Source organism: Ruditapes philippinarum, unplaced genomic scaffold (assembly GCF_026571515.1).
Source record: "Ruditapes philippinarum isolate M1 unplaced genomic scaffold, ASM2657151v2 ctg1880_1_1_1_1, whole genome shotgun sequence".
Classification (NCBI taxonomy): domain Eukaryota; kingdom Metazoa; phylum Mollusca; class Bivalvia; order Venerida; family Veneridae; genus Ruditapes; species Ruditapes philippinarum.
Genome location: NW_026864922.1, coordinates 21,303 through 49,258, shown reverse-complemented (window position 1 = coordinate 49,258; position 27,956 = coordinate 21,303). Strand labels below are relative to the sequence as shown.

At 33.8% G+C, this 27,956-nt stretch overlaps 1 protein-coding gene across 2 annotated transcripts in view; it reads left to right on the top strand.

The window, feature by feature from the left end:
* LOC132727287 (uncharacterized) overlaps positions 1–27,956 on the top strand; it is a 153,449-nt gene that overhangs the window by 104,228 nt on the left and 21,265 nt on the right. The window contains exon 28 of one of the 2 annotated variants that reach the window (XM_060712720.1): positions 13,204–15,636. The exons of the other annotated variant lie outside the window; for it this stretch is intronic. Within the exon in view, the coding sequence (XP_060568703.1) occupies positions 13,204–13,341 (138 nt within the window). The 3' untranslated portion in view covers positions 13,342–15,636. Of the gene's footprint in view, positions 1–13,203; positions 15,637–27,956 lie in introns of those variants that run through there. 2 annotated transcript variants of the gene reach the window in all.

Sequence of the window (27,956 nt, the reverse complement as noted above, 5' to 3'; positions counted from 1 at the left end):
ACGTAATATCTGATTAACAATTTAATTTAACATTCGTCATCAATTGTTTACAAAAAGATCTCCGGCAGCGGAAAATAACGCTGAGAAGATACAAATAAGAGTGGAAGATAACTTGTTGCCGTTTGTTAATGAAATGTAAAATATTCCTTGTGTATATAAATTACACTCATTACAACAAATGCAATGAAATAAAATATAATCAATTATTCATCGAAAATAAATAATGTAAAATCGAACATATAAAATCGAAGGGCTGCCTTTTACATATGTTTTTCATTATACTATAAAAGATGAAGACAAATCTATAGTCGCATGTAAATAACTTTGTCACGTTAATTTGGCGAAAAATGAAAATGATGAAAGGTATTTATGACACTGCAATTTCTATGTTAGAATATTTTAATAAACATTAGATTTTGTAGACTAGTAAAGTATATCACGTAAACATTCGTTTCTGCTTTATACAAATAGATCTTGAACAGTGAAAATAACGTTGAGAAGATACAAATTCGAGTGTAAGATAACTTGTTGCCGTTACTTAATGAAATGCAAAACCAATAACAACATTTATAAACCGTTTGTTTATTTGTTTACGATATAAAATTAAAATATCTTATTAACACTTCAAATAAACATCTGTCTTCTAACTTTGACATCGGAAAATAACGCTATGCAGTTACAAATTAGAGTGTAAAATAACTTGTTTCCGTTACTTCATGCAATGGAAATGATTCCTCGTGTGCATCAATTATACACATTATAACAAATACAATCAAATAAAAATTATCAATTCTCCATCAAAAATGAATAACTCATATAATACCGAAGAGATGCATTTGTATATGTTTGTGAAATAATATATGAAGACAAATCTAGTTGTAAGAAAATAACTTGGTCACGTTATTTTGGCGATAAATGAAAATGATGAACGGTATTTTGGACAAAATCCTATGTTCAAATTGTTTAATAAACATTGGATTTTTGAAGACTTGTAAAACATAATATAATAACGTAAACAAGTATCGTATTAGAAATTAAAATGAGCATTCGTCTTTTTTAGCTCGACTATTCGATAAGAATAGGTAGAGCTATTGTAGTCACCCGAGCGTCGGCGTCGGCGTAACCACTTATGTTAAAGTTTTTGTAATAGTTCAAATATTTTCAAAGTCCATTGACATATGGCTTTGAAACTTTGCACACTTGTTCACCATCATGACCCCAACCTGTAGACAGGAGGAGGTAACTGTATCAAGCATTTTGACAGAATTATGCCCCTTTTTCAACTTAGAATTTACGTTAAAGTTTTTGTAATAGTTCAAATATTTTCAAAGTCCATTGACATATGGCTTTGAAACTTTGCACACTTGTTCACCATCATGACCCCAATCTGTAAACAGGAGGAGGTAACTGTATCAAGCATTTTGACAGAATTATGCCCCTTTTTCGACTTAGAATTTACGTTAAAGTTTTTGTAATAGTTCAAATATTTTCAAAGTCCATTGACATATGGCTTTGAAACTTTGCACACTTGTTCACCATCATTACCCCAACCTGTAAACAGGAGATGGTAATTGTATCAAGCATTTTTTTTTACTATCAAGCACTAAGAATAGTCGAGCGTTGCTGTCCTACCAACAGCTCTTGTTTCAATTAGAATTTTGACGACGGAAAATAACGCCGAGAAGTTATAAATTCGAGACAGTGTAATATAACTTGTTTTCGTTACTTAATGCAATGAGAATGATTCCTCGTGTGTATAAAACATACTTATTATAACAAATACAATCAAATAAAATATCACTAAGCCCCAATCAAACATGAATGATACCAAACCGTAGGGATACCTTTATATATGTTTGTGAGATAATATACAAAGAGAAATAAGTTGTAAGAAAATAACTCGGTCACGTTATTTTTGGCAAAAAATGACAACGATGAGCCGTATTTTGGACACTGACAGAAATACTTTGTTTAAATATTTTAAAGAAACATTGGATTATTGAAGACTAGACATATTACGTCAATATCTTATTAGTACTTAAAAATGTCCCCCCTCATCCAAGCTTTAGTGATGGATGAGGGGCAGTATTGGAATAAAGCCGGAGGCTGAGCATGTATAAATAGCATGTTATCCTAACGCATCGAGTCCACAACGCCGCTTCAACGAACCGTAAAAAACATGACCAAACCATGCGCGCGACCATGTCAACCCCAGAAATCATAATTCAAAGCCCAAAAAATTTGTTGACGTACATAAAAAATAAACTGGGAGGGAAAAAGAAAAAACTTGTAGCACCCAAAAATGGGGGGGTTTATACATGCTCAGCCTCCGGCTTTATTCCAATACTGCCCCTCATCCATCACTAAAGCTTGGATGAGGGGGGACAGTATTTTCATAAAGCCTCAGCTTTCACATGTATAAATAGCATCTTTAAAGATCGGCAACAAATATTTCCATGTCATTAGAAAAATGAAAAGACACATAAACGCCAATCAAGAAACACAAATGTAATATCTGACAAATCCATAATATTTTATATCAAACAAAATATAAAATTCATATTTCATCAAAAATAATAAATCCAGATTGTCACTTTGAGGAAAAAACAGCTGTAGAAAAGACAGATCCTCATTTTCAATAATAGGTCTATAATAAAACTTGTAAAAGTTATTGTCCGATTTCCAACCAGCTGTATTCAAGATATTTTTAATTGAACATCTCTGACTTCTTGCTGCTGCCGATACCGAGGCCCCACGAAAAGAATGGGCCTTAAAAATGGCAACATCAATGCCTGACAATTGTAACACTGTCTTTAGCCATCTAGCAATAGTGCTTGATGTAACTGCATTAAATGTTACATATGAAATTAATAATTGATCAGATAGTCTCAACTGTTCCGTTACTTTGATATAATATAATAATGTATGATATACACACAAACTTTCTTTCCTAAAATGCTCAAATTTAACACAAAAATTATTTTCTTTTCCCACGACTGAAGTCTTCTGAATAGATTTGGGAAATAAAACACACAATAAGAATTATGTACCTTCATATAATTCAAATCAAGTGACATAATTGTCTGAGCTCTAGGAGTACATGCTAACGCTATAAGTGCCGTAACTTTTAAGTTAAAAACTTTAAATTTAAAGTTTCTAAAGGATACCAAGTACTAAGCAATTTCAAAACTATTGTCACATCCCATGTGAACTTGTATCTCGGTAACGCCGGTTTTAAAATAAAAATCCCTCTCATAAAACGTTTAATCAAATTAGGTGAATCACACCAATCATTTCCTAACAATGACAAAGTCTGCAATAACATAGCCTTGTGAGAATTCAGCACCGAATATGACTTCTTGTCTAGATGCAAAAAAAATATAAAACGATATTACCTCCATTTCAGTTGCTTTAAGGGGATTCTTACATTTCTGTGAACACCAAAACAGCCATCTTTTCCATGCCATGGAATACTGTTTACGAGTTCCTTGTTTCCAGGAACCAAGGATGATGGCAACAATTTCTGGAAGTAATCCTCTACCCTGGAGATATCTGCTGATAGTTGAAGAGCGACAAAAGTTGTAGAATGGACCATTGGACACACTGTACTGGAATCTTGAGGCATAATCATCAGATCCTTGTGACGCGGCAACCTAACAGGATCAGAAATTAGAAGATCCATAATAAGTGGAAACCAAAATTGTGTTCTCCACAAAGGGATAATCAATATAGCTTTTTTAACCTTATCATCTTTTAATTTATTGATAACTCTCCCAACCAACGAGAATGGTGGAAACAAATAGGGCTTAAGGTTTGACCAAGGAAACGAAAAAGCATCATTTCTAAATGCCCCAGGCTGGGGAAACCATGACACAAACCTTGACAATTGACAGTTTAACCTAGACGCAAATAAATCGATGTCTGGAAAGAACATCTGTGAACAGATTCTATCAAAAATCTCCTTTTTTAACATCCATTCAGCAGACTCTGAACGAAAATGTCGAGAAAAAAAAAAAACTGAATCCAAAAGATACCCAAAAAAGACAATTTTATGACTGGGTACCAAACTTGATTTTTTCTCATTAATAACATAGCCTAAAGACTGTAATGTGTCACAAATAATCTTTGCATTTTCTAGACACAAATCTCTATCACAGTTCATATTTAAAGAATCATCTATATAATAGGCACATCTGATGGCTTGAGAACGAAACCAGGCATAAATAGGTTTTAATAATTTGGTAAAGACTCTAGGTGCAGCACTATAACCAAATGGTAAACAAACAAAGGCATATAATGAATCTCTCCAATAAAATTTCAGAAATTTTTGGAACTCTGAATGAATGGGAATGGAAAAGTAAGCATCTTGTAAATCAACTGAACAAAAATAATCATTTTCTTGAACTAAGTCCAAAATTACTTTGAAATGCTCCTGTTTGAAATGTTCATAATGAACAAAATTATTTAACTCTTTGAGATTAATGATTGGTCTATATTTACCATTTGGCTTTTTCACTACAAAAATATTAGAAATAAATTGATCACTTTCCTCCACAGAAGGTGCAATAGCCCCTTTTTTAAGCAAATCTTCAACTTCAGAATCTATAATACTCATTTCTTCTGTATTAAAATTGATTTCCTTTGGTAAAGAATATTGCACAGGATAAACATCAAATTCTAATGAATAACCCTGAACAGTACTCAAAACCCAAGGGTCATTAGAAAAACTTTTCCCATGCATGAATAAAGTATCTTAACTTACCTACCGAACTTATTTCTCCCCGTTTGGGGGTGCCGTCACAGTGGCAGACTTAAATGTTCCCTTCCTCATGGGAGCTCTCTGGGAATAACCACCCCGCACCTGTGGATAAGGTGTCATTCTTCCTCTGTTAAAATGCCTTGCTCTAGAAAAACGACCTCTGAAAGAATTCCTATTATACTGTGCGTTATAATCCTTTCCCAGATTAACCCTACTTCACAATGCTTAATCTCTTTAGAAATATCGTCACCAAAAAGAGAGGTTGAAATAGGGACAGACATGTTACACAAATTTTTATACCTCTTGTTCAGTGATGGACGAATCAAATATCTACGTCTGATACTTATGTTATACTGTGCTTGTCCAAGAATTGACAAAGAATCAGATAGTAACTGTTTAGCCTGTGGTTTAGCAGAAATAGAGGTCTTCAAAATCTTAAAAATAAGCCAGGCTTAATAAATGGGCACCATACCAGCTGCTAACAACGACTGAATATCCTGAAATAGACGGTCATGAGACCGAGAACGTTTATCCATAACCTTCCAAATTTCCATGTTCACCATTGGAGGATTCAACTTCTCACAGTTAGCTGGTACAGGATATTTATCACAAAGTTCATCACTGTCACAAAAGTGCGGTGCAGGCAGTATTAATGAGTTTAGCTAAGGAGGAAGAAATTGCCTCACCTTTATTTCTCTGCTTAATTTTAGGAAAGCCCCAATCTTCATCATCACTAACATGGGACACATCGTCCTCTCCAAAACATTGAATCAATCAGCCTTTTAGTCATATCTCGACTTCTAGCATGCCTTGCAGGTCTGTGGCCCAATACTGTCATCGCTATCTAAAAAATCATTTTCAACTTCAATTTGCATATTAGGTGCTCGGGCCAAATCAACATACTCATTTTCCATATCACTTTGTTCCATAGAAAAAGTGTTAGAAACCTGTGGAGCAGGAAGCCCCAATTTACTACGTAACAACTCTAAATCATCAGAGGATAATTTATATTTAAATCAATCAAACTTTTGTTAGCGTTCCTTGATTTTGTCCCCTTTTTATCACTAACAGAGGTCTTTGTTGTCTTAGATTTATCCACATTGGTCGATTTTTTACCAGTTTTCGCGACCTCTTGACCAACTTTTGACAACTGAACTTTTAATTCTGCCAGGCCCTTTACCACGGCTCTTATTCTTAACGGGGACATCGTCCTCCGAAAAATCCAGAAAACTCTGGACTCTCGTCAGAAAGATGTAACACATCTTCATTTCTGAACAGATAAATTCCTATTTACCGAGACATCGTCTTCGGACTGGCTCATATTGAAAAAACAACAAAGTCTGGACAACGTCCTAGACAGAGCCAAAAATACTGTATAAGAAATAAAAATAACAAAATAATTTCACGTCAATTCACAAACTTACCGACAAACAAAAAGCGAGAGCTGTAAATACAAAAACAAACCCTCAAAAACTGCATAAGAAAACGAAAGTAAGCGTAACACGTGTGGACTATTCAACGACGCCAGGAAAACTATGATTTCTGGGGTTGACATGGTCGCGCGCATGGTTTGGTCATGTTTTTTACGGTTCGTTGAAGCGGCGTTGTGGACTCGATGCGTTAGGATAACATGCTATTTATACATGTGAAAGCTGAGGCTTTATGAAAATACTGAACATGTGTCTTCTTTATTTTGCATTACATCTTTAACAACAACAAAATAACACTGAGAAGCTACAATTCGAGTATAAGATAACTTGTTTCCGTTACTTAATAAAATGCAAAACATTAACAATTTATTGTTTATTTGTATACAATATAACATTAAAATATCTGATTTACACTTTAAATAAATATTTTGTCTTTTAATTTTTACAATTAGATATTTGACTGCGGAGAATAACGCTGAGAAGTTACAAATTCGAGTGTAATATAACTTGTTTTCGTTACTAAGTGCAATTGAAATGATTCCTGGTGTGTATAGATTACACTTATTATAAGAAATGCGATCAAATAAAACTATAATCAAGTCACAATCATATATGAATGATATCAAACTGAAGGGAAGACTCAATATATTTTTGAGATAATATATGAAGACAAATGAAGTTGTAAGAAAACAACTTGATCACGTTTTTAGGCGAAAAATTGAAACGATGAACGGTATTTTGGACACTGACAAAATTCTGTGTTTAAGTATTTTAATAAACATTGGATTTTGAAGACCAGAAAAACATATCACGTTTATATCTTATTAGTACTTTAAATAAAAACTTGTCTTCCTTTTTTGCAATTAGATGTTTGGCATAATAAAATAACGCTGAAAAGTTACAAATTTGAGTTTTGGATACATTGTTGCTGTTACCTCATACAATGGGAATGACTCGTCCTATGTATAAGAAACACTCATTATAACAAAATGCAATCAAGTAAAATATTATCAATTCTCCATCAAAAATGTATGATACAAAATGGAAGGGATGCCTTTGAATATTTTTGTGAGATAATAAATGAAAACAATTCTAGTTGTAAGAAAATAACTTGGTCACGTTACTTTTGGTGAAGAAAAAATGAAACGATGAACGACACTGTGACAATTTCTATCATAAAAGTTATCAAGAAAATGCTGAACTTTTTTTTCTAAAACTCGATAAATCGTCTTTTGCAGCGTAGTATAACATGTTGCCGATGTCATTGAACGGCCGTGGTCAATTATTTGCTGGACTTGTACCTTTGCGTTTCTTGCCAGTGTGCGGCGTCTTTTATGTTAACCACGCAGCCCAAGTGTGATACTTTTAAAATGCAAATTATTAATAATCATTTATAAAATGCTTTTTATGTGTATACGATAAATAAGTATTTAATTTAATTAGCACTTTAGATGTAAATAGCATATGTCTTCTTATTTTTACAAAATAGATCTTTGCCAGAGGAAAATAACGCTGAGAAGTTACAAATTCGAGTGTTAGATAGATAACTTGTTTCCGTTACTTAATGAAAAAGAAATGATTTTTCCTAATAATAACAAATTTGGTCATGTCATGTTTCATGAAAATAGAATCTTTGAAAAGAGAAACAATGGACACTATTTTGGACACTGTGATAATTTTCTAATTTCAAATATTTAAATAATTTTTAGATATTTGTTGACTGGTGTAACATATAAGGTTAGAATAACCATATACACTTCTTTCCATGAAGTACTTTTTCTGAAAAGAACAACCGCTTTTAACATGTTTAAAGATGCTGCACTCACTGATGGACTACTGACGGTAAAAAAATATAGTTAAAATGATTTTCATTTTTTATTTCAGGGCCATAGAAATATGATCAAAGACAATTTTTCGAAACAAAAGTAACTAAGAAAATGTTTGTTTTTCTATTTTTTTATTGTAGAAAAAAAATTACCCAGTGACTTATGCTATGAATTTATTGGTATATAAACATTTTAAACTCGCAGTGTAGCACAATTTTTGTAAGCACAAAGATCCTAGTTTGAATTCTTTAAATAATTTATTTACCCTTACACTGTTGGCTCCTACACAAAGAAAATGATTTTGACACTCATACATTTAATATACATTGATTTTAACAAAAGTTAAAATGTACTAATATATTGGAATGCAGTCAGTAAGATAACCTGTTTCCGTTAGTATTTAAACGGCATGGCTCATTGGCTTCACTCAGCCAGCCCGCATAGCTCAATCGGTTAGAGCGCGAGACTTGTAATCTCGAAATTGTGGGTTCGATTCCCGGGCTGGCCAACTAAATTTTACTAATCAGTCTTTCGGAGGAGACTTTAAATCGTGGTCCTGTGTATAAACATTAAATATTTGTCGAATGGTATAATACATTGTGTAGATTGTTTGAGTACTCGTTCTGTAAATATTTGTTGTTCTCAATAGAACAATTGCTTTTGCAGAGTATGATAACTTATACGCGTTAAAACATATTGGGCCAATATTACGTGCTGCCGTTGGCTGTCATTTGCTGATTTAGTACATGTTGTAGAAAAAAACTTCATCATTACATACACACTGGACGAAGACGTGCCGCGACTGTGTTAATATATCAATTTTCACGTTTTTACTAAAGTTTTTTTTTGCGTAAATTATGCCTTGGTGATACAATGTCATAGTTTTTGAAGCTCTAATGGTTTTATTAAATATAGTTAATGGCATATACATTCGCAACTACGTTAAAATATGGAGTAAATATTTATTCAAACATGTTATAATAAATAATTCTTGCAGCGGGAGACTTTTTTCCACGGACGCTGCTTTTTACCTATATTGGTGGAACGGATAAAACTACTTAGTTGCTGCCGTCTAGAAATAAAAGATAAAAATACCTCTACAAAAAATAAGTTTTTAATACGGTTTAAGACACATTAATTTGTTTTAAAATAAACGTTTAAAAAGCCATGTCTACAAACTTACACGAAAACAATGTATTTAACATTATTTAAGCTGTATATGAAATATTAATATTGATTTCAGTATCGTTTAACTAACTATAAACCCACCATTTAGAATTAAATTGCAGACAAGAATTTTATTATGTTAAGTAGTAAGAATGGTAGACAATCGAGAATAAAGCCTAATAGGATAGCAAGAGTTATTTTTCTTGCTTCCCCTACTTTCCGGAAATAACGCAAAAGAGTTAGAAATGATTTTGTACTAAATTTTTTCAAATGCCCTGTGCACAACTTTATCAGCTTTGCTCACCAAGTCAAAGACAGACATGTGGAAGCATATTGTTTATACTTTCATAAAAAAATTATCAGAACAATAGGAAAATTTTGAGTTTCGCGCAACAGCGATCTCAAAATTAGAAAATTGGTCATTTTTAGCTAAAAATAGCACATATTTCAAATTAATTAGACCGTGACCTGATTATGAGATGCATTAACCTGTTGATTTATCAGTTCTTAAAAATTTAAGTGTACTTACAGTCACTTTTCGATGTAAACAGAGAACATATACGAATAAAATAAACATTTACGAAGTTGATTCTGTTAGTTAACGGATAAAATTTTATAACAGCTATGGGTTATAAAAATGATAACGTGTTTAAGTTACACCCCTGACTGTAATAATCTTCAAAGATAACTGTTAAAAATATACCGAAAGACCTTGACCTTCATTCATTAATGACATTGTCTTTTAAGGTCAAATTATTGAAATTTTCATTGTTTTGGCGGTAACTGACTGTAACTTTGCTATTATTGAAGGGATAAACTTCATATTATAACAGAACATTCTTAAGGACCAGACCTTGTTGTTTATCAAACCCAAATTTGCTTTGGCTCTTTAATGACCTTGACCTTGAAGGTTAAATAACTGAATTTTCTCAGATTTGTGCATTTATTGGTGTGTGTGTGTATGTATATATCCTGTATAGTATATGTATTATATATATATATATAAATTTGTGTGTGTATATATATATATTATATATAAATAAATATATATATTTATTTAATTTTACCCATGAAATATGGTGCTATATCAGTCAAATATATTTCATATTTTTAAGAAAATAAATATGAAATATAAATATGAAAGTGGGCGGAGTCAAAACTCATATTTATTTTAAGGGACTTCTTTCGCCGTTTTGTTTGAAAAATCTGATAAATACAAAACAACTTTTTCTTGTATATTGTTTTGAAAACTATCGAGCATGATAGAAAATGGTCTAACTAAGAAAATTAATCCGAACACCAATATCTTTAATTCAGTAACGAAGGCTGTACAGATGTTAAAGAGTTGTTTACATGACTTCACAATGTAGCGCCAAACAGCGCGTGCTTACGCATTTATAAATTACTGCGCGCTGTACATTTGCAGTTGGTAGCAAGCAAGGGGATTCGTTACCATTTTCTTTGATAATGAAATTAAATAAAAAGGTTATTTTATCGTTTTTCGGGAAATATGGTATATATTTTCACTCAACATGATAAAATGCCACATATTTTCACTCGCCGTACCGGCTCGTGAAAATATGTGGCATTTTATCATGTTTCGTGAAAATATATTCCATATTTCACGCAAACGAAAAAATATCCTCTTAATATTTAGAAATATTGCGTCATTTTTTCTATTTTTAGAAATTGCGTCATTGTTGCTATTTTCAGAAATTGCATCATTTTTCTATTTTTAGAAATTGCATCATTTTTGCTATTTTTAGAAAATGCGTCATTGTTGCTATTTTTAGAATTTATTGCTATTTTTAGAAATTTCGTCATTTTTTTCTATTTTTAGAAATTGCAACATTTTTGCTATTTTCAGAAATTATTGCTATTTTTAGAAATTGCGTCATTGTTTCTATTTTTAGAAATTGCGTCATTTTTTCTATTTTTAGAAATTGCGTCATTTTTTTATTTTTAAAAATTCCATCATTGTTGCTATTTTTAGAAATTGCGTCATTATACCCCCAAAAACGAAGTTTGGGGGGGTATATAGGAGTCAGCCGGTGGTCGGTCGGTCGGTCGGGCGGTCGGTCGGTCGGTCCAGACGTCCGTTGCATTTTCCTTGTCCGGAGCATAACTTGAAAACCATAACTCTACCTACAGTAATTACAGAGTTATTGCCCTTTGTTGCTTTTCCATTGCTTTTTTTTGTCCGGACCATAACTTGAAGACTAAATGTTTGAATTCAATATAACTACAAACAATGGTCAAGCACATTGAGAGGAAGTGCAGTGCACAAGAACCATAACTCTATCTTGACTAATTACAGAGTTATTGCCCTTTGTTAATTTTCCTTGTCCGGGGCATAACTTGAAAACTACTGGTTGGAATTCAAAACAACTTCATACAATTGCCAAACACAATAAGGGAAAGTGCAGTGCACAAGAACCATAACTCTATCTAAAGTAATTACAGAGTTATTGCCCTTTGTTGCTTTTCCATTGCTTTTTTTTTGTCCGGACCATAACTTTAAGACTAATAGTTTGAATTCAATATAACTATATATAATGGTCAAGCACATTGAGAGGAAGTGCAGTGCATAAGAACCATAACTCTATCTTGACTAATTACAGAGTTATTGCCCTTTGTTACTTTTCCTTGTCCGGGGCATAACTTGAAAACTACTGGTTGGAATTCAAAACAACTTCATACAATTGTCAAACACAATAAGGGGAAGTGCAGTGCACAAGAACCATAACTCCATCTAAAGTAATTACAGAGTTATTGCCCTTTGTTGCTTTTCCATTGCCTTTTTTGTCCGGACCATAACTTGAAGACTAATGGTTGGAATTCAATATAACTTCATACAATGGTCAAGCACATTGACAGAAAGTGCAGTGCACAAGAACCATAACTCCATCTTGACTAATTACAGAGTTATTGCCCTTTGTTACTTTTCCTTGTCCAGAGCATAACTTGAAAACTACTGTTTGGAATTCAATACAACTTCATACAGTTGTCAAGGACATTAAAAGGAAGTGCAGTGCACAAGAGCCATAACTCCATTTTGACAAAATACAGAGTTACTGCCCTTTGATGCTTTTCCTTGTCAGGAGCATAACTTAAAACATACTGGTTGGAATTCAAAACAACTTCATACAATGGTCAAGCACAATATCTTCAGTATTTATAGAGTTATTGCCCTTTGTTCCTTTTCTTTGTCTTTCTGGACTTATTACAGAGTAATTCAATTAAACTTCATCAATGGCCAACCACATTGAAAGGAAATGCAACATATAAGAACCACAATTATCTTTAATTGCCCACAACCATAACTCTATATTTCAATTCTTTTACAAGGTATTCTGTTACAAGTAACATCCTCATTTCAGAAGCAGTCTTGTGGGGGTATTAATCACATTTAGTGATAGTTCTAGTTTTTTCTATTTTTAGAAATTGCGTTATTGTTGCTATTTTTAGAAATTGTGTTATTGTTGCTATTTTAGAAATCGCGTCATTGTTGCTATTTTAAGAAATTGCGTAATGTTGCTATTTTTAGAAATATGCTTTATGTTTCTATACATATATATATACAAAATATATAAACAAAACTAATGTGACAAGACAGACCAACTAAATTTATAAAAATGAAACGTTAATATATATTCAAACCTTTCTATGTTTGCGTTTAGAAAAAATTAAAAAGTCGAGCGTTGCCCCCGCCCGGCTGTGGCTCTTGTGTCATTTAAGTTAGTCTTTCTGTAATGCTTTCCTGCTAAAATATCATTTGGTTATTTATGAAACATTAATTTTCAAAATCTTGGGCATTAGATTATTTAAAATCACTCAACCTTTATCATTATGTCCTAAATTCTGGTTATAAACGGCTAAAAATCATTGAATACCAAAGATTATGAGGAAAAAAAAAAATTCCCGAAATGACCAAATTATTACGATATTGGCCGATGTCAGAATAACTTTTTTTGCGGGCAAGCAATGCAGTAAGACTACATTAATTGGGTACTTGTTGCAGGAGTTGCAGAAAAGACTGAACGATGTCTCAGAGTTGAACCGTGAGTTCCGTAAACAGATATCTGACTTGAAAAAAGATAAATGCGAAGCTGTAGAGAGGTACGTTGCTATTTTACAGTGTAGTTTTTTATTAAAGTAGTTATTTTATAGTGTTATTATACCCCCAAAAATGAAGTTTGGGGGGGTATATAGGAGTCACCCGGTGGTCGGTCGGGCGGCCGGTCGGTCCAGACGTCCGTTGCATTTTCCTTGTCCGGAGCATAACTTGAAAACTTACGGTTGGAATTCAATATAACTACATACAATGGTCAAGCACATTGAGAGGAAGTGCAGTGCACAAGAACCATAACTCTATCTTGACTTATTACAGAGTTATTGCCCTTTGTTACTTTTCCTTGTCCGGGGCATAACTTGAAAACTACTGGTTGGAATTCAAAACAACTTCATACAATTGTCAAACACAATAAGGGGAAGTGCAGTGCACAAGAACCATAACTCTATCTAATTAATTACAGAGTTATTGCCCTTTGTTGCTTTTCCATTGCTCTTTTTTTTTTGTCCTTTGCATTTTCCTTGTCCGGAGCATAACTTGAAGACTAATAGTTGGAATTCAATATAACTACATACAATGGTCAAGCACATTGAGAGGAAGTGCAGTGCATAAGAAACATAACTCTATCTTGACTAATTACAGAGTTATTGCCCTTTGTTACTTTTCCTTGTCCGTGGCATAACTTGAAAACTACTGGTTGGAATTCAAAACAACTTCATACAATTATCAAACACAATAAGGGGAAGTGCAGTGCACAAGAACCATAACTCTATCTAAAGTAATTACAGAGTTATTGCCCTTTGTTGCTTTTCAATTGCCTTCTTTTTTTGTCCGGAGCATAACTTGAAGACTAATAGTTGAAATTCAATATAACTACATACAATGGTCAAGCACATTGAGAGGAAGTGCAGTGCACAAGAACCATAACTCTATCTAAAGTAATTACAGAGTTATTGCCCTTTGTTGCTTTTCAATTGCCTTCTTTTTTTGTCCGGAGCATAACTTGAAGACTAATAGTTGAAATTCAATATAACTACATACAATGGTCAAGCACATTGAGAGGAAGTGCAGTGCAGAAGAACCATAACTCTATCTAAAGTAATTACAGAGTTATTGCCCTTTGTTGCTTTTCAATTGCCTTCTTTTTTTGTCCGGAGCATAACTTGAAGACTAATTGTTGGAATTCATTATAACTTCATACAATGGTCCAGCACATTGAGAGGAAGTGCAGTGCACAAGAACCATAACTCCATTTTGACTTATTACAGAGTTACTGCCCTTTGTTTCTTTTCATTGTCCAGAGCATGACTTTAAAACTACTGGTTGGAATTCAAAACAACTTCATACAATGGTCAAGCACAATAAGGGGAAGTGCAGTGCACAAGAACCATAACTCCATCTTGACTAATTACAATGTTATTGCCCTTTGTTACTTTTCCATTGCTTTCTTTTGTCCGGACCATAACTTGAAGACTTATTGTTGGAATTCATTATAACTTCATACAATGGTCAAGCACATTGAGAGGAAGTGCAGTGCATAAAAACCATAACTCCATCTTGACTAATTACAGAGTTACTGCCCTTTGTTACTTTTCCTTGTCCAGAGCATGACTTGAAAACTACTGGTTGGAATTCAAAACAACTTCATACAATGGTCAAGCACAATAAGGAGAAGTGCAGTGCACAAGAACCATAACTCCATCTTGACTAATTACAGAGTTATTGCCCTTTGTTACTTTTCCTTGTCCAGAGCATAACTTGAAAACTACTGTTTGGAATTCAGTACAACTTCATACAGTTGTCAAGGACATTCAAAGGAAGTGCAGTGCATAAGAGCCATAACTCCATTTTGACAAAATACAGAGTTACTGCCCTTTGATACTTTTCCTTGATCGGAGCATAACTTAAAACATACTGGTTGGAATTCAAAACAACTTCATACAATGGTCAAGCACAATAAGGGGAAGTGCAGTGCACAAGAACTATAATTCTATCTTCAGTATTTATAGAGTTATTGCCCTTTGTTCTTTTTCTTTGTCTTTCTGGACTTATTACAGAGTAATTCAATTAAACTTCATCAATGGCCAACCACATTGAAAGGAAATGCAACATACATGAACCACAATTATCTTTAATTGCCCACAACCATAACTTTATGTTTCAATTCTTTTACAAGGTATTCTGTTACTAGTAACATCCTCATTTCCGAAGCAGACTTGTGGGGGTATTAATCACATTTAGTGATAGTTCTAGTTTTTGATACTGGAAGTAAAATTGTGCCTCTCCAAGAGTAAATGGTGAGTGTTTAGGTATAGGTAAAATAATTTTACATTTTGTCATTTTTGATTTCAATTTTATAAAAAGCGTTACATGAGTAATCAATAACATCCGTGACCCATGAAATATCGATAAATATCCTTCTTAAATATAACTTTTGTTTAATTTATTAAAATGATGGTAAGATTGCAAAATTGATAAATACACAGCCTCTGTGTGAATGAATCTGTCCATGGACTGTAGGGGTAAGAGTAAGGTGTCCTAATTGCACTCTGGCACCAGCTCAAGGAGAATTCAACCATTTTAAAAATGTATATACTTAGAGACCTCTTCAGATGTTCTTAATACAGCAATCATAGCACCTTCAATCACTTCTCACACATGGCTCCCTTCATAGGCCCAGGGAAAAAAAACCCAAGGTCATCAATACAAAACACATTAAAAATGTTGTTACTACTTTCTCCAGTGCAAAAAGATTCATACATAGTCTAAACAAAGAGATGATTTTGTTGTATATATTCTCTAGGGCACACAGAGCCAGTGAACAGGTTGCTGAGACGTCAAAAAACAAACTCATGGAAGAACTGAAGTTATCGTTTGATGCTGAACGATTAGATATCATCACTAATTACGAATCTGAATGTAATAAACTCAGGTAAGAGATGTGTTAGAAATGCTTTATATTTGATTCCGCCTGAATAACTCGATAGGGAAAGAATTGTATTTGATATTCACAGTTTTCCTGTTCGATACTAAGGCAAGGCGAAATTTCTCTATGAGGTTCGGTTTATACAGAATTTATTTTAGTTTGATTGTGTAGGAAGCTATAAGCTTATAGACACACTTTCTAATCTATTCCTTGAACCAACCAGTACTGAGCAATGAATGTAAAGTTTCTTGCTTAAGGAAACAATGACTTGCCTCTGACGGGTTTGAACCCATACGGACACGTTAACCACTCAGCCATGCCGCCACACATTGGCAGGGCCAAAACACCATTTTTGGGGAAGGGGCCTCAGCCTTTTTCTTGGGGAAAATATGCATGATTTTGGCATACTTTGGGAAAAGGGGTCTCAAAATTAACACAAACTTTTAACAAGGTCTTCAAAATAGAAAAGCAAAAAAACACTGGGAAATACAAATAAGGCAGTAAAAGACCTTAATTCAACACCATTATTTAACTTTATTCTTAATTCTATGGGAAATGTCAAAAGACTGGGGAATTTTGAGGACCAAACTGGGGAAAAAAAGAGGCTAGTTTGGTTGGGGAAGCAGCCTATATTCGGCCTCTACAAAGAAGGGTTTTTTGGCCCTGATTGGTTTGACAGTTTTTTTTCTGTTGGACAATTGATCATGCTCATTGAGTCTAGTGGTTATTTGTCTACTACCGCTGTTTCAGAAGCTACAGAAATATTTCAGAAACTGGTAATTACTGGTTAGTTATCCAGTAAAAGCCAGTTAGGTTGATAACCTGCCGTGATAAGTTCGATATTGGCATATAGACCAATTTGAAAAAAAAAAACACACTTAAAGAATTATGAATCCTAGTGAATTTGTAGATATTGATTGTTGACCGGTATTATTGTTATAATCCTGAAACCACTCTTGCTTTGTTTTGACAGTTTTTGTAAACATGTTTAAAGCTTGTCTATTGGAGGAGTAAAGGAGAGCTATTGTTCTCACACAGGCGTTCGCATTGCTTTAAAACTGGTGTATTTGCTTGCAAGTTCATATCTCCAAAACTACTGAAGGGAAAGGGTTGAAACATAACACACTTGTGTGATGCGATTACCTTTCAAGATGGGCTCCAGTCCCATAACTCTGAATGGGCTAAGGTCCCATAACCTTGAATGGGCTCAGGTCCCTTAACTGTTGACAGTTGTGCCATTAAAAGTGAAGCACGGAGTGCTCTGTCTTATGAACAGATCTTGTTAAAACAAATTTCGTCCCAAGAGAGGATGTTTTCCACTGTGATGTCAAAATTTGACAAGATTTCAGTACGGCAGCTTCAAAGCATGCTTACTACATTAAGTCTGTATTCCAAAATATTCTGTTAGGTAATTATCTGAGTTTGCATAATTTGCGCCCTATACATTGAAACCATTAGCCTCCTGGGGGCAACTGATTCTATCATTCTATCCATTCAACCATTGCAGAACAAGATCACCATTTACTTCAGTGCTGTTTGATCTTTGTCTGCAGTGTTTGCTTAAAAAAATGATGAACAGTTGCGTCCAAATTGAAATTTGACATGTGAATGTAAGATTTTTATTGTGTTTTTAGGTTTGATATTTAATTGTTATAACATATGTTATTTTTCTGTTAACAGGGAGGAATTAAAATCTACGCAAAAGGAATATGCGAAGATGTGTGAAGAAAGGGACAAAATATTAAATATTCATACAGAATGGCAGGGACAACTTGAATCCTATATACAACAGGTGAGAAGAACTACAATGTCATTTATGTGAAAGGAATGAAAAAAGAAAAAAAATGAAACATTTTTATTTTATGTTGATTTTTGTGAACCCTTCGAAAGTCATTTGATTTTATTAAAAAGAAAGAAGGTAATTAAAGAGAAACATATTTATTTTATCTTGATTTTTGTGAAAGTTTGAATCTCATTTGAATAAACCATAGAGTTTACTTATTGTATTTTGTAACTTTTCTCGGGAGAATGAATTAAATAAAAGATTTTGAAAATAAAACTTCAACTGAAATTGAAAATATAATTTGTCATAAATCGTAGGACTTGGGATACACTTGGGACTTTCTATGATCTTTCCTAATCTTTAGTTTGAGAACACAGGGCCCTAGTGTCATAAGAACCATAGTTATGGCCTCAGTAGGGCTCAAACCCATGATCCTGGTGGCGTCCCTGGCCGAGTGGTTTAGGTCATTGACTTCAAACCACTTGCCCCTCTCCGCTGTGGGTTCAAATTCCGACAGGGACTTTGGATTCTTTCATGTGAGGAAGCTATCCAGCTAGCTTACGGAAAGTCGATGGTTTTACTCAGGTGCCTGTGCGTGCCTGAAATAATGCATGGAAGGGCACCTGAGGTCTTCGTCCACCAGTAAAGCTGGAATGTTGCGATATGACCTATACTGTGTCGATGTGACATAAAACCCAAAACAAACAAACCCATGATTCCTCGGTTGAGAGGCAACAGGGAAAATCTTTTGAAATCTTAGAGGATACACTATAAGTTTCCAATGGATGGTTACGGACCAATAATTATTAATATACTTTTATTTTTAAATCAGGTCACAGATGCAATGAAAAAAGAAACAGAATTATCAGTATTAAGGGCAGAAGAAAACTGGGCCAAACAAAAGGAGGTGGAGATAAAGAATGTTAAAGAAGAATTGGCACGAGAATTTAACGAGAAACAGAATAAACTTAAAGAGAATATACGAGAAACTTGTGATAATGAACGGAAACTTATGGTACAGAAATTGGAGACTGAACATTGTGATAAGATGAAGGCAGCTGAGGAAAGGTTTGAGTTGAAGTTGAAGACAAAGGTGAATGATCTAGAAAAATTGGACAAAGAAAAAGTGAACGAGATTGAAAAATTGAAGAAAGTGATTATTGATAAGGAGTTGTATTTAAGTAAAAAAGAACAAGCATTTAAGGAGAAAGAGTCTGTGTTAACAAAAAAGGACCAGGTTATTGAAAGTTTGAAGTCAGAACATAAGACAAATATGAAGAAAATGGAGGAAATTGAAAAAATTTTAAAGCAAACTTGTGAAAAGTTAGAAAAAGAACTTGTTGATAAATCTGCACAGCTTGAACAGAAAACAGATGAAGTTAACAGACTGAAGAAAGAGTTGGAAAAGATGGGGTTGGAAAAAGAATCTGAAATAAAGAAATGGAGAAGAGAAGAGATGGAAAGAACTGAAATTGATAAGCATACTTTGAAAACATGGCAAACTGAAGTAGAGAATCTGAAGAAGGAAGTGATTCATTTGAAGTTGGAGATAAAAAAGTTGGATTATAGCAAGCAAATGGAGGTACGTAAGACTGACATGCAGTTCTTTCTCCCAATTTTAAACCGTTTTAACTGAAGGTCTGATTGTCTTTCTTTTCATAGACTGTGAATCATCTTCTGTACTCAGAGTATTGTTATCGGAAGACACATTTGCTTCAGTAAGTGGGAAGAAGTTCGTTTAGACATTTTATTCCGATCACGCTTGATTTACACGAACAAAATTACATTTGGACTGGTTTAAATTTGTGTACTTTTTTAAGCGAGGTTAAGGTATAGAAAATGTAAACCAGACAGCAAGTGCGTGCATAGTTTATAACTCGGCTACCTGCGAATATTACGCCCCATTTATATTTCGCATTTTCCTGACGAGCGTTCTCAAATTTTTCTTTAACTGGCAAAAAATTGCGAGTTGACATAAATCTAACTCGCAAAATCATTTTTCAAGTAGCATTTTGTGAGTTTGCAAGTGTTAAATTCGAGCCCTGGTAAAGTGCCAAAATTCAGAGCTGACAAAGTTTAAAGGCCAAGCATGGGAAAAAGGTTATAATAAACTTTTAAAAGTGAAATATAGCATATATTGCTGTCAAATTATAAAATTCTTAAGTTGAAATCCCCATTTCTATAAATGGACAATCAGTGGACAATGCTAATTTCAGAGTAGGATAATTCCATTACTAAAATCAAGGGTGAAAAGATGAATACAGTTGATTAAGGTAGAGAGTTGAATTAAAAAAATTTTGATTTTGAAATCTTCATTTTTAACAAACTCTATTAGTACATTTCAAATGAATATAATTATCTAAAGTTTGGAATTTTTTGTTATCAAAATCCATATTTTTTTATCAATTGACATTGTTTCAAAGCCTGAAAAGTCCATTACTTAAACTAGGGTTGGAAAGGTTAAATTGATGGTTTCAAGTGGTGGTGTTTATAAAAAGTTTGATATAGAAATCCCTATCTGATCAATGGACTGAGTGCCAGTTTCAAAGCCAGGCAAGTCCATTTCTAAAACTAGGGTTGGAAAGGTTAAGATAATAGTTTAAAGTAGTCTTGTTAGTCCCCTACCGGTTTACCGGAGGGGACTTTAGGTTTACCCTCTATCCGTCTGTCCGTCAGTCCGTCCGTCCGTCCACAAAACTGGATCCCGCAATAACGCAAAAAGTACTGAAAATATTTTTATGAAACTTGATATATGGATAGATGGCAGTATGGAGATTATGCACGTCTTTTTCTTTTCTTCCTATGTTGAAAATTCTGGTTGCTATGGCAACAAATAGACTGAAAATATGGCAAATTTTACACATAACCTGGATCCCGCGATAACGCAAAAAGTACTGAAAATATTTTTTATGAAACTTGATATATGAACAGATGGCAGTATGGAGATTATGCACATCTTTTTCTTTTCTTCTTATGTTGAAAATTCTGGTTGCTATGGCAACAAATAGACTGAAAGTATGGCAAATTTTACACATAACCTGGATCCAGTGATAACACAAAAAGAACTGTAAATATGTTTATAAAAAACTTGACATATGAGTAGATGGCAGTATGGAAATTATGCACATCCTTTTTCTTATCTTCCTATGTTGAAAATTCAGGTTGTTATGGCAACAAATAGAGTGAATATCAAGATTTCTGATTCTAGTTTTTAAGTTTTTTCACTATAAGTTCTTTTTAGTCCCCTACCGGTTTACCGGAGGGGACTTTAGGTTTACCGTCCGTCTGTCTGTCTGTCTGTCCGTCAATCTGTCCACAAAACTGGATCCCGCGATAACGCAAAAAGTACTGAAAATATTTTAATGAAACTTGATATATGGATAGATGGCAGTATGGAGATTATGCACGTCTTTTTCTTTTCTTCCTATGTTGAAAATTCTGGTTGCTATGGCAACAAATAGACTGAAAATATGGCAAATTTTACACATAACCTGGATCCCGCGATAACGCAAAAAGTACTGAAAATATGTTTATGAAACTTGATATATGGATAGATGGCAGTATGGAGATTATGCACGTCTTTTTCTTTTCTTCTTATGTTTGAAAATTCTGGTTGCTATGGCAACAAATAGACTGAAAATATGGCAAATTTTACACATAACCTGGATCCAGTGATAACACAAAAAGTACTGAAAATATGTTTATGAATTTGACATATGGGTAGATGGCAGTATGGAAATTATGCACATCCTTTTCTTATCTTCCTATGTTGAAAATTCAGGTTGCTATGGCAACAAATAGACTGAATTTCAAGATTTCTGATTCTAGTTTTTAAGTTTTTTCACTATAAGTTCTTTAGTTCTTATGGTATTTTCTTCAAACTTTAAATATTAAGTTGATTGTCATTAACCACATCATATGTGACAAGGTTTACAACTCTAGCACAAAAATTATCAGAATTACCTCCCTTGAACTTAAAATTTCATGAAAAAATCATTGTTTTCTTTAATAACTTCTTTTTCTGAATGTATCTACTTCAAACTTCATATAAATGTTTCTTATTGTCACTCAACATTTATGAGTGTTCAATACTCTAGCAAGACTATTTCCAGAATTATGCCCCTTTTTAACTTAAACTTTTTTTGAGAAATTGGTAATTTTTACTCCAACTTCTTCAATCATGATAGGATTTTAAAAATGTTATATTTTGATAACAGGGATGTTTAAAAAATAACTTTAGAGTGTCCTTCAGTCCGTCTGTCTGTACATAAAAACTGTTTCCTGTGATCACTTTTAAAGAACTTTTTCAACAAATTTACTTAAAATAGGAACCTATTTAGTGAATGGCCAATGGCCCTTCAAAATGTTGCTTTGGCTCTTACCGGTAGGGGACTTATGGATTGCTTGCAATACTATGATAATTGCTTGTTTATACAAATTTTGATATTGAAATCCCAATCTTATCATACAAATTAAGTCAGATAATTACATTATTAAAATTGGGGGGTGAAAAGATTAAACAAAGAAATTTATGCAGAGTATTGTGTATTAAAATTTTGATGTTGAAATCCCTATCTGATCAATTTAGCCAATTTTTCTTGTATCCTTCATAGATCAATAGTTATATTAAAAAAGAAACAAACATACTTGAATATTGAACAATCTTTTGTAATTGATATATAATCTTTATCATGTTTATATAGGGTTGTAATTAGAGTTGATCCAAGCATTGTTTTAAAGCTACTTAAATCATGTAAACATGTTCTGACACAATGTTTTATACAACTAAAATAATCTTGTTTATTAAATGGAATGCCGGATTTGTTTCATGTAGGGGGATACTAGAATAATGTGAATTTGATCAAAACAAGTTTTTTGCTGTATGATGCAAGGTTAACTTGAAGCTTGGAAAATATGTTTTTTGAGGAAACGTTAGAACATGTTTTCTGAATGGAGAAAGTGAAAAATGTGTTATTTAAAGAGATATATGTATTTCAGGATTATGATTTTGGAAACAGTTTTTGAACTTTTTGAATATTGTTTTATTTTGAGGCAATATTATTTTATTTGAGGCAATATTGTTTTAAAGTGTATCAAGCAGCTTAGAGTACAAGAGCTTTGTTGTACTAATTCTTTTTAAGTACATTTTGAATACAGTCTTCATGCTCAGGGTGCATTTTAAGTACTGTATTCTTGCTGGGGGTACATAATGTGCATAGTCTTCATTTTAAGTACAGACTTAATGCATGCTGGGTGGATATTTTAAGTACAGTCTTCATGCTTGGGATACATTTTGAGTACAGTCTTAAATATGCTGGGGTACATTTTGAGTACAGTCTTAAATATGCTGGGGGTATATTTTAAGCACAGTTTTCATGCTGGGGGTACATTTTGAGTACAGTATTCATGCTGGGGGTACATTTTGAGTACAGTCTTCATGCTGAGGGTATATTTTGAGAACAGTCTTTATGCTAGAGGTACATTTTGAGTATAGTCTTCATGCTAGAGGTATATTTTGAGTACAGTCTTCATGCTTGGGGTACATTTTGTGCACAGTCTTCATGCTGGGGGTACATTTTGAGTACATTCTTCATTCTTGGGGTATATTTTGAGTACAGTCTTTTTGCTGGGGTACGTTTTGAGTACATTCCTTATTTCTTGGGGTACATTTTGAGTACAGTGTTCATTCTTGGGGTACATTTTGAGTATAGTCTTCATTCTTGGTGTACTTTTTGACTACAGTCTTTATGCTGGGGTACATTTTGAGTACAGTCTTATTCTTGGGGTACATTTTGAGTACAGTCTTCATGCTAGGGGTATATTTTGAGTTTTTTCTTATAAATATAACAGCCTGACTAATTTTTTAGTTCCATTTTTAGCTCAACTTTTTTTTTGTTGAAAAAAAAAGGAGAGGTATTGTTATAGTCAGGTCGGCGTTGCCGTTGCCTTTGCCGTCCGAAAACTTGTACCTGGATCATAACTTTTTTATACCCCCGCACAACAAAGTTGTAAGGGGGTATACTGGAATCAGCTTGTCCGGCCGTCCGGCTGTCCGTCGGTTTTTTCTTGTCCACCCAATAACTTAAGATTCCTTTGACCCTTAGTCTTCATATTTGGCATGGAGGTTAGTCATGATTAGTAGATGACCCCTATTGATTTTGAGGTCACCAGGTCAAGGTCACAGGGGCGTTGACTTCAAAAAGCTTGTCCGCCCAATTACTTAAGATTCCTTTGACCCATAGTCTTCATATTTGGCATGGAGGTTAGTCATGATTAGTAGATGACCCCTATTGATTTTGAGGTCACCAGGTCAAAGGTCAAGGTCACAGGGACTTTGACTTCAAAAAGTTTGTCTGCCCAATAACTTTAGATTCCTTTGACCCACAGACTTCATATTTGGCATGGATGTTGATCATGATTAGTAAATGACCCCTTTTGATTTTGAGGTCACTGGATCAAAGGTCAAGGTCATAGGGACTTTGACTTCAAAAAGTTTGTACACCCATTAATTTAACATTCCTTTGACCCACAGTCTTCATATTTGGTATGGATGTTGATCATGACTATAACACCGTAGGGAACGTGTTACAGTATCGCCTTTTTCGGTTACAGTATAGAATTTTAAAGATGGAGGATTATTTGTTGGGAGGACAGGTAGGTGATTTTTATTCCGGTCCATACTACAAGTAGATTAGTTTCTAAAAGATATTTTGTGCTTTGCTTGTAAGGAACAGAATCCGGTATCTAGTCATATATTTCTTCAGACTTTGCACCCCTGATTTATCGTTTTATTGTCTCATAAATATGCAGATTTGACAGTTTGAAAATTTGAATCGAGAGACCAACGCATTTTTCTCCAATTTCGACATTATTTATGCATGCCTAGAAAAAGTAAATCTGCAAAACGTTAGTCCTTTATGTTGGGAAACGTTTATAAAAGTAAATGACCAGTTGAACCTATTTTCCTGTTCGTTAAATGCGTTTGAAAAAATAAACAATGTTACAGTATAGAGCGAGGTGATTTGTGCAGGGTTACAGCATAGACCTAGCAATGTTTATCCGATTTTGTTACAGTTTATACACAGATTTCGGTTACAGTTTAGACTTCGAAATTTTCTATATATACTAGGTAATATGTATTAATGTTACGTAGACTTTTAAATCTCTGTGAGCTTATTGGCCCGATGGCTATTCGTCCGTCTGTCGTACACACGTGTGTTCAATCTCATCCGCTCAGTAACTACTTGACTAAATGTGATGAAATTTACATGACTTTCTACCAATCAGTTGTTAAAATGGTTTCGGTTGCAATCGGGGATACGAAAACTCAAATTATAGATTTTGAAAAAAGGCAATGTTTAAAAGACCCTTCTCGTCTCAAACCAAAAGCATTCAAATCAAATCATGATCATGGCGTCGTTTCGAATGCTTCTTTGTTGAATTTACGATTATTTTGTCATTATTCATTTAAAAGTCGTTTTTTTCTTATTTCAGACATTCTGTATAGCAGTTTTCATGTTTCTGAAAAAGAAAATAATATTGAAAGTTATAGAGTATAAATTTAGGTCAGACAATTACACTATCTTCTCTGGAGGTAAATAAAAGTGACAGAGTCGGGATTATAAAGGCCGTCGACTTCAAATCATCTTTCATTGACTGCTGTAGTTGAAATCCCATCATGACTTTGGATTCTTTGTATGTGAGGAATCTATCAAGCTAATTTACGGAAGGTCGGTGGTTCTAGTCACATGCCCACTCGTGTCCGAAATGTTTCACAAAGGGATTCTGGGGTCTTTCTTTACAATAAAGCAGGACTGTTTTCGCATGACCTCAGTGTCGTTGAAGCTTAAAATCCTAGAAAGCCAAACGTAACAAACCCTTTTACATACTTGTTTTAGATACTTACAAAATACATTATGGTAATCCCAGCTTAAAATAACATTTAAGTTTGAAATATTGCTCACTTAAATACTGTTCAATCATTTTTAGGGTATTGCCTGTTAATTGTGTCTTTTGACAGCTTATCTATGGTATGCAGGATTCATAACCTGCGATCCCCTCTCAAAATTTCATTTTATTTAGTTTCACTCATTGTATTCTCGTTTAGGGCACACGAAATTATTAACCTGGGGGTAATATGCTGCTTTTCATAGAATGGCAATAACGTGTCACATTGAAGGTTCCATGATAACCGCCATATGAACACATCCTCAGATGTTAAAAAATCTAAAGTGTACCAGTTCATGTTTAATGTGAATTCTGCTGAAGCCGGTGCTAGGAAGCGTGGACGATAGCTTGCAGTTACCACTACCGTCCATGATCAGGTTAAATCAAACTGATCCTGCAACATTTTCATGTTTTCCATGTTGGACTTCTGTTAAGGATTCTTTTTTTCTCTATTTTATTACTAATAGGCATTATTATAATGTGTAATGAAATCAAACATCAATCTTTCTTCTCTCAATACAATTTGATAAAAGTTACTGTTGTTGTCATGAAAACAGTCCTTACTTAAGACATTACTTATTCTGCAAAAAGTCTCAAGTAATAAAATAGCAAACTATAACTATTCTGCTGAAGAAAAAAAGTAATACAACCTTTCAAGAATGTACTCAAACTTTGTTTGAAATTTGGCAAGTATCTAAACTGTAACCGAAATCTGGATATAAACTGTAACAAAATTGTATCAAAGTCGCTAGGTCTATGCTGTAACCCTTCAAAATTAACCTCGCTCTATACTGTAACATTGTTTATTTTTTCAAACGCATTTTTCCAACAGGAAAATAGGTTCAACTGGTCATTTACTTTTATAAACGTTTCTTAACACAAAGAACAATCGTTTTGTAGATTTACTTTATCTAGGCATGCTTAAATAATGTCGGAATGGGGAAAAAATGCGTTGGTCTCTCGATTCAAATTTTTAAACTGACAAATCTGCACATTTATGAGACAATCTAGAGATAAATCTGCGGTGCAGGGTCTGAAGAAATATATGACTAGATACCGGATTCTGTTTCTTACAAGCAAAGCACACAAACATCTTTTAGAAACTAAACTACTACTAGTATGGACCTGAATAAAAATCACCTACATCTCTTCCCATAAATAATCCTCCATCTTGAAAATTCTATACTGTAACCGAAAAACGCGATACTGTAACACGTTCCCTACGGTGTATAAGGTGCCCCTATTGATTTTGAAGTCACTGGGTCAAAGGGCAAGGTCACAGGGACCTTGACAAAACTTAGCAATCCACTGGCTTAGTAACCTCAGATTTGGCAGGGAGGTTGTCCTTGAGCTCTAAATGGCCACTGTTGATTCTGACAAAGTGGTATGCAGGGGTATTCACGCCATGATAGTGGCAGTTCTAGTTATTTCTTGGTGTACTGTCTTCATACTTGGCCACAACAACCCTTGGGACAATACCTTTCAGTAGACCACACTAACCTTGACCTTCATCCATAAATGACCTTGACCTTCAAGGTTAAAAGTCCAATTTTTGCTTGTTCATGCTGGTATTGGCTGTAGCTTTATTATTTTTGAATGGATTGTCTTCAAACTTGAACATAATAATCTTCAACGATATCCCTTAAAAATAACCAGTCAGACCTTGACCTTCACTCATCAATGACCTTGACTTTGAAGGTCAAATTATTGAAATTTTCATTTTTTTGGCTATTATTGGCTGTATCTTTGTTATTTTTGAATGGATTGTCTTTAAACTTGAACATAATAATCTTCAAAGATAACTGTTAAAAATATACCGAAAGACCTTGACCTTCATTCATTAATGACATTGTCTTTGAAGGTCAAATTATTTAAATTTTCATTGTTTTGGCGGTAAGTGACTGTAACTTTGCTATTATTGAAGGGATAAACTTCATGTTACAACAGAACATTCTTAAGGACCAGACCTTGTTGTTTATCAAACCCAAATTTGCTTTGGCTCTTTAATGACCTTGACCTTGAAGGTTATATTACTGAATTTTCTCA